Here is a 7,759-nt window from a genome sequence, read left to right as displayed (position 1 = left end):
AAGGGTTTTCGGAAAACATTTTCTTTTTAAAAAGGGTTTCGCGGGAAAATAAACTAATCACATTTTAATTGTTGTAAAGTTTTAAAAAGTTTAAAATTTTAGTGGTTTTTAATATGATGTAAAAACACGGATGTTACAACTATGATGAAACATTCAGCCCTGTGGTTAAGCCCACCACTATTCGCATGGTATTATTCCTCGCTATCTCTGGTGATTGGCCTATTCATCAATTGGACATTAAAAATGCATTCCTGCATGGTACTATCAATGAAACTGTTTACTGCCAGTAGCCCCCTGGCTTTGTTGATCTGGTTGGTCCTGGTTATGTCTACAAGCTCAACAAAGCTCTCTATAGCCTCAAGAAGGCCCCACAGGCTTGGTATTGCTGCTTCCAGGTGTTCATCACATCCATTGCATTCTGAACTTTTCAATGTGACACCTCGCTCTTCATCTTCACTCATGGGATGGATGTGGCCAACCTCTTCTTATATGTGGATGACATCTTACTAACTGCTTCATTGTAGCCTCTTCTTCTTTTTTGGGAATCATCATAGCCTCTTCTTCAATGTATTATTGGCTCCATGCGGCAAGAATTTGCCATGACTAACATTGGTGATATCCAATACTTCTTGGGAGTTTCTGCACAATGTTCATCATTCCTCTCTCAAGCCAAATATGCAGCTGAAATCTTGGACAAAGCCAACATGTCATCATGCAATCCATTGGCAACTCCACTTGAGTCCGTTCCAAGCTGTATGCCCAAGATGGACCACCAGTTGCTGATCCTACTCTATATCACAGTCTCGCAGGTGCCTTGCAATACTTGAATCTCACATGCTCAGATATTGCTCATGCAGTTCAAAAAGATTGCTTGCATATGCATGACCCTCGTGAGTCCCACTTTGCTCTCATCAAACGGATTTTGCGGTATATCAAAAGCACCATGGAGTATGGTCTCTCTCTCTCTCTCTCTCTCTCACTCACTCTCCATGCAGCCGGTCACATGACTTGGTAGTCTACTCAGATGCCGATTGGGCAGGCTGCTCGGGCACTCGTTGCTCTACTTCTAGTTATTGTGTGTTTCTTGGCGATAATCTTATATCTTAGTCTTCCAAGTGCCAACACACAGTCTCACGATTGAGTGCTAAAGCAAAATATACAGGAGTTGCAAATGCTATGGCCGAGGCTTGCTGGATTCGCCAATTCTTATCTGTTGGGAGAACTTCTTCGCACCTTAACACATGATGTTAGTCTTATCTGTTGTGACAACATTAGTGCCATGTATTGGTCAACAAATCATGTTCATCACCAAAGGACCAAACATGTGGAGTTTGATCTATATTTTGTTCGGGAGCACTTGGCCGTTGGTGTTGTCTCGATTCTTCATGTTCCTACATCTCTTTAGTATGCAGATATATTCACTAAAGGACTGTCAACTGTTGTATTTACCAACTTTTGGTCCAGTCTCAACGTTCGTTCCTCTCCTGGTTGACACTGCCGGAGGGTATTAGAATATGAAAATATCTGCACGCTTAGTAAAATATTGGCACGCTTAGTCATGTACTTTGTAACCTATATACACTTGTTCAATGAATAGAAACTCACGATCGGTATCCTCCCAGTCTTGTGTTCTCACAAGTGCAACGCACTTTCCTTAGCAAAAGAAAATTGTTGTTTGGCCAAGCAAATGATAGTGTTCAAGGCTTAAAAGAGGAGAGGGTAGAGTTGGTTAATTTTACACTGCATGCTCTTTGAAAAGTAAACAAATAGCTAGCACTCCTAGCTGTAGGAAATGCAATTACTACTGCATGCACATTGTAACTATTTTGAAGAGGTTGTGGAGGGGATAGTATCATGTCATCACATTTCACCAGTACACTACGAGAATCAGTGGCTTTGCCGAGTGCCAGGGGCACTCGGCAAAGCCCAATTTGCATTCGGCAAAGGCTTTGCCGAGTGCTGCACTCGGCAAAGAACACTCGGCAAATAACCCGTTGGCAAAGGCGTCTTTGCTGAGTGTCTTTTGTCGGGCACTCGGCAAAGTTGAAACCGAAAAAAACCCGAAAAATATGGGAATTTTTACCCAAAAAAAATAGAAAATTTTTTTATCGATGGAGGCCCCCACCGGCTAGCGCCCACCCATCTTCGACATTTTTTGCATGAATTTCATGGCTACGCGGCCGACGTGATTCGAACCCGAGACCTCTCGCTGTGCACGTACTTCATCTACCACTACACCACACTCTCACTTGTGTCTAGATTCCGTTTTAGTTCCTAATATATTATACTAAACCGAGTGTAAATTGCATGTTTAAGGCCCTAAACGAATTCAAATAAAAAAGTTATAAACTACAAAGTTTCATAACTTTTCGAGATCTACACTTTTAGTTTAGGAAGTTTTTCCATCCGAGGTCGTTTACAAAATTTGAATTTTAAAATTTTGAAATTCAAACGCAGTTTTGCATGACAAGATGTTTTCAAATCAAAAAGTTGTCAACTACAATGTTTCATAACTTTTCGAGATCTACAAAGTTTATTTTGGTTGTTTTTCATCCGAGGTCGTTTGAAAAGTTCAAATTTTAAAATTTTGAAATTCAAATGCAGTTTTGCATGACAAGATGTTTTCAAATCAAAAAGTTGCCAACTACAATGTTTCATAACTTTTCGATATCTACAGAGTTTATTTTGGTTGTTTGGTCATCTGTTCATCCGACATGGTCGTTCTAACATTGTTCACAAATCTTATATATCTCTCTTGTAGTTTCGTAAACTACAAGAGAGATATGTTAGATTTGTGAACAAATTTACTTTCACTTTGTCATATGAAGAAAAGACCAAAACAAACATTGTACATCTTGATGAGTTATACAACTTTGTAGTTGAAAACTTTTTCATTTGAATTAATTTACTGCTTCAAAATATGCTTTGAAATTTTCTTTGCCGAGTGTCAAAAAAATAACACTCTACAAAGAAGCTCTTTGCCGAGTGTCAAAAAAAACACTCGGCAAAGAGCCTCTTTGCCGAGTGTTAAAAAAAACACTCGGCAAAGAGCCTCTTTGCCGAGTGTCAAAAAAAAACACTCGGCAAAGGCGGCTTTGCCGAGTGCCCGAAAAAGAACACTCAGCAAACCACCTGGCACTCGGCAAAGAGCCGATCTCCGGTAGTGGTAGTTTGCAATAAAATCACTGTTTAACAAAATATCTGCACAGATCTGAAATTAGTACATTTAACTTCTATGATTACATTGGAATTGGATAGAGTTCATGTCATCAGAAAGGCACTGTATGGCGCTTCCTCCCTGATAAACTATGTCCTTGAGGCATATCTTGAGTGCAATTTGGGACAAAGTGAATAAATGAAGTATGAGGGGGTAACCTGGATTCTCATGTCAATAGACCAAATTCTCCTTTGGGCCTAACAGAAGGATCTAGCATAGTTCTCCAAACGCCACCTTTGGTAATTCCGTTTTGGCTAGAGCGCTACTAGTACAAGGTAAGACGCGAAGGGGATTAATAACAGGACTCAAAACGAAGTCCGTCAGGTCCACCTCACGGCCTTGCTCAAAAAGTAGATTTGGGCGCTGCCCATAAGCGATGAGGTTCTTCTCAATCACTTTTCTGCACTTGTTCAATATCGAAAGCCAGAATTGAGCATTCAGGTTGCTTCTCAACACGTCAGCCAATGCATTTGCTGTAACAAGTGATCCACCCTGATGCAATTCCTTTGCAAATCCTTCTGCTATATGTACTAGTCTTGGATGCTCTGCCGGGTCCGCACTTCCAAATGCTAGGTTCTTGAAGAGGTACCAAAACTCCTCATATGACAGACCATCAAGAAAAATTGGTCTCACTGACCCAAACCTTGCTAATCTTCCAAGCTTGCTTATGATGATCACCTTTCTTCTTGTACTAGTTGCTCTTCTCACAAATGAATAAAACTCATTCCATTTCCCGTCAACATCTGAAACAAACTCAACTACTACAAGTGACGACATCCCCACCAGGGCCTTTCCGTGGTCGACGATATTCAGGAAGTTGTCACCGTTTAGATGCAGAATCGAAGCGAATTTGGAGCGTACCCTCTCGTCAGCACATACATGGGCGACCAAAGTCTTCTTCCCAACTGCAAGAGCACCGATAATTGGCAGAACTAGAGGTAGTGCATGGTCATCTGATGGGTTAGGCTGCAGTAAGAAGTTGAGGAGCTTTTGCTTTTCTGCATGTCGACCAAACATGAAATTGCCGATGTAAAGATATGCATCGTAGGGCCTACGGGACAAGCGCTCATCACACCCACACAGAAGCACAACGAACTCTGATATGTTCGCCACAGCTGTTTCCAGATTCTCCAATGTGGCGTGTACCTTGTCCTTTTTCGCCGAAGCAAGAACTGTGCGGGGACGTTTGATACGAGTGGAGGAACAGAAGGAGATTGATGAGTCGCTAACTTCGTGCTGGGGCTGAAATCTCAAGGTATCCAGCGCATGGTAGACCTGATACATGGCCTCCGACAGTATCTTGAGCTGCATCAGCATCCCAGAGTTGCTGATGTATCGCACATCTGCCTCCTCAACGACGGTCTGAGCCCTCATCAGGAGATGCCCCAGCCTCTCCCGCTTCGCCTCCCATCCTTCATCTTCATAGCTGGAGCAGTATCTGTTAAAGGCGAAGGACATGAATCGGCTGATGAGTTCACCTGCAACCGCAGCTATGGCAGATTCCATCGACTGCATAGAGGATTGAAGAATGGACAGTTAACAACTTCTCCCCTCTCTTTGTGACAAGGACCTGCTAACTACTCACTACTAACCAGATGTGTCCTAGCATTTGAGCATGCTATATACCCGGCTGAATACAAATGCATGCTGCCAGTCATTTCTTCTGAACGACTCAACCTCAATGGAGGTAGCTCTATCTGCCATTTCTGGCGAAATACTCAGCCGATTCATCTCCTTCATAATCAAGAAACACACCGACAGGTCATGTGTGGAAGAGAAGTTAGAAAGGCTTGAGCATCTCCTGCTGAGAGTCCATATTGTGGTCGAGGAGGACGAGGGACGTTACCTCACCAATTCCAAGATGCTAGTCCAGCTCAGGATGCTTGTTCATGGCATGTACCAAGGCTACCATGTGCTCAACACCTTCAGGTTGAAGCCTGCTGAGGAATCCCCACTCCAAAACCAGGTGACACAATCATCAGCCTTGTCAGCTCCTCTTAGGCGCACTCGTGCAGCAGCTTCTAGCGTCAGGACTAACAAGGCTTCCAACCATGAGCTACAAGCTTCTCTGGGAAAATTGGAAACCGTTGTTGCAAATATGACAGAGTTTGTCATTCTACTGGGTGGATGCAAGCAGATGCATAAAAGGCCCTATGACACCTACATCTACATTGACAATTTCATGTTCAGTCGCGTCGTGGAGAAGCAGGAGCTGATCAACGCCCTGTTGCAAGACAACTCTCCTGTAGGTGTTCCAGCTGTTGTACCAGTAATTGGTGCATACAGAGCCGGGAAGAAAAGCTTAGTTGGGTATGTTTGCAACGATAATATGGTTCGCTCTCACTTCTCCTCAGGTTTGCACTTGAAAAGCAGTAACTTTCTGAATGTAAGCCGTGAAACATTCATACCTGTAAGGACTTTAGTTGTTGTTGAGTTTATTTCAGACGTGGATGACGGTGAATGGGTAAAGTTTTATTCAGATGCATCGTCACAGATGGGCGCAGGACGCAAAGTGATCATCGTAAGCAGGTTCCAAGAGACAGCAAGGTTTGGAACTGTAAAGCCAATCATCCTCAGAAGCTTGTCAGATGCAGAGTTTTCTTACCTCTTCAAGGTACTCGCATTCGGAGGGACAGACCCAGAGAATCACCCACAACTTGAATCAATAGCTATGGAGCTAGCCATGAACCTGAATGGGTTGCTCCTCGTGGGGAACATGCTCGCTGACATGTTGAGGAAGAATCAAGACGTCCAATTCTGGTTTCATATATTGAAAAGGCTCAGGAAGTCAATAGAGCATAATTTTTCCAGGTTTGGTGAGCATCCGAAACAACTTCTTGAGAGGGACCATCCGCTTGACATAACAATGCTGGTTCCGCTGCCTTCTGCTACACTTTGTGTCATGCCATCCCACGACGAAACTAGGATACTGCCCAAGGTGAAACTTGCAGACATTGTGCAAGGTTCAACTGCTATTCTACCCAATGAGGAGTTTCAGATAATTACTAAGTTTGTCACAAACTGTATCGCTGAGGAGCGTCCTTGTACTTCCTCAGACAACAAAAGGCATAAGTCAGCATGTAACTGTACTAGTTGAGCTGAACCTTGTTTATGTTTTCTTTTGGGTGTGTTAGCCTTATGGCTATGGGTTGTATCGTGATCAGCTATGTACTATCTTCGGATGGTAGAGACTAGAACTTTATTCCTTTATCTAAAAAGACTAGTGACATCTTTTTATTTGGATTGCATGGTCCTATTAAGTAAAATATATCAAGAACATCAGGATGTTTCGGTGTCTAAGTAATAGGTCCTGATTTATGTATACTTAATTGAGTTTTGGGTAGATTCTTGTATGTGTTACACTTTGTTAGAATATGTGTCGAATATTATGTATAAGTTTGGTTATGTTAGGATTCTGAGTTGGCAATATAGGGTAGAGTTGGTGTTAGACTCTGTAATCCGGTCTCCTCATAAATATGAGAGGAGGGCTGCTGTTGTAACCATGATGACATAGCGATAGGTTCACTGGGAGGACGGCGGCACGTGCTGTCGGGACCCTGGAGTGGCTGATGTTGCTGGTATTGGGGAGGAGCGCCCATAATCATGCCCTGGGGATTAAGCTTCGGCTGAACCTCATTAACAAATATCGTACCTCTGGTGTCATCTATGATCTTGCATGTTCGTCTCGGTAGATTCAATCGACGCTTCTATGCGTGGAGATTAACAAACAGCTTGTTGCTGTGGGAGGCTAATTTCTAGCAATTGGGAGCTATGGTTGGATTTGATCTAGAGGTTGTGCGGAAGGTCACCTAGAGGTTTGAGGATTATGCATCTACAAGGCGTCGTGCAGCGTATGGTGATGCGAAGTGGATACGGCGCAAGGTGGAGTATGTTATACGTGGACCGAGGCTGTGCAGTATGTGTATGGTGACGGCGGGTCGACAGAAAGTCAACGTGGCTAGTGTTTCTGGCCAAGTATCGTCGAGGAAGGCACAGATGCTAATGTCAAGGTCAAGTTTGCGTCCGCATGGCATGGCGCTGCTCAACATGGATGCAGAGGCAGCAGGGCGATGCGCAGAGCGGAGGAGGCTTGCAGATGATCGTACGTGGAGTCTGGCATGAGCCGAGTGAAGCCCGATGAGTGGTGGATGCTGGGAGTCTTTCGATTAAGGATGAGCACGTACGGGTGGTACGTCGTGTTCCTGGATTGTGTATATTGTGGCCTAATTGGAGTCGTATACATGCATGGCCATGGTCATGTTGTTAGAAAAGGATAAGAAAACAAGGATGTGGCCATACAAGACATCTGAATCTTGCTCTCAAAAGCGGGCTAATGAATAGGACCATGTCGCCCGTTAGCCTACTGGCCGTCCGATCCAACCAAGATGCAATATCAACCGTTGAATCGGGGCTGTAGCGGGTGTCTTACCCGATAAGACGCGAACCCGGCCACACGCGAATGCTCCTGAACCCGCTCGGTTGAGCACTCCGCCCCTCTGCCTCGAGCCGCACTGTTCACCTTCTCGAAGGCCCATTGGCCTC

General features: G+C 44.0%; 1 protein-coding gene and 1 pseudogene across 1 annotated transcript; one reads left to right on the top strand and one right to left on the bottom strand.

Annotated features, from left to right (window-relative positions):
* Nucleotides 1-3,269: 3,269 nt before the first annotated feature.
* Nucleotides 3,270-4,723, bottom strand: LOC136539227 (disease resistance protein RGA2-like; annotated as a pseudogene).
* A 175-nt stretch (nt 4,724-4,898) lies between these two features.
* LOC136536802 (disease resistance protein RGA2-like) lies at nt 4,899-6,314 on the top strand. The gene is made up of 2 exons (XM_066528976.1): nt 4,899-5,603; nt 5,688-6,314. The coding sequence occupies exons 1-2, from the start codon at nt 4,899-4,901 to the stop codon at nt 6,312-6,314; spliced, it is 1,332 nt and encodes a 443-aa protein (XP_066385073.1).
* The last annotated feature ends 1,445 nt before the right edge of the window (nt 6,315-7,759 follow it).

This window comes from Miscanthus floridulus, chromosome 2 (genome assembly GCF_019320115.1).
Source record: "Miscanthus floridulus cultivar M001 chromosome 2, ASM1932011v1, whole genome shotgun sequence".
Lineage (NCBI taxonomy): Eukaryota > Viridiplantae > Streptophyta > Magnoliopsida > Poales > Poaceae > Miscanthus > Miscanthus floridulus.
Note: the sequence above shows the minus strand (reverse complement) of the source record. Positions and strands in the feature narration are given on the sequence as shown.

What these genes read in the sequence shown, in the direction of transcription:
- LOC136536802 (XM_066528976.1), top strand. Translation starts at nt 4,899, where the DNA reads ATGGAGGTAGCTCTATCTGCCATTTCTGGCGAAATACTCAGCCGATTC. An exon ending in AAAGCAGTAACTTTCTGAAT is followed by an intron (nt 5,604 to 5,687) that starts GTAAGCCGTGAA and finishes GAATGGGTAAAG; the next exon opens with TTTTATTCAGATGCATCGTC.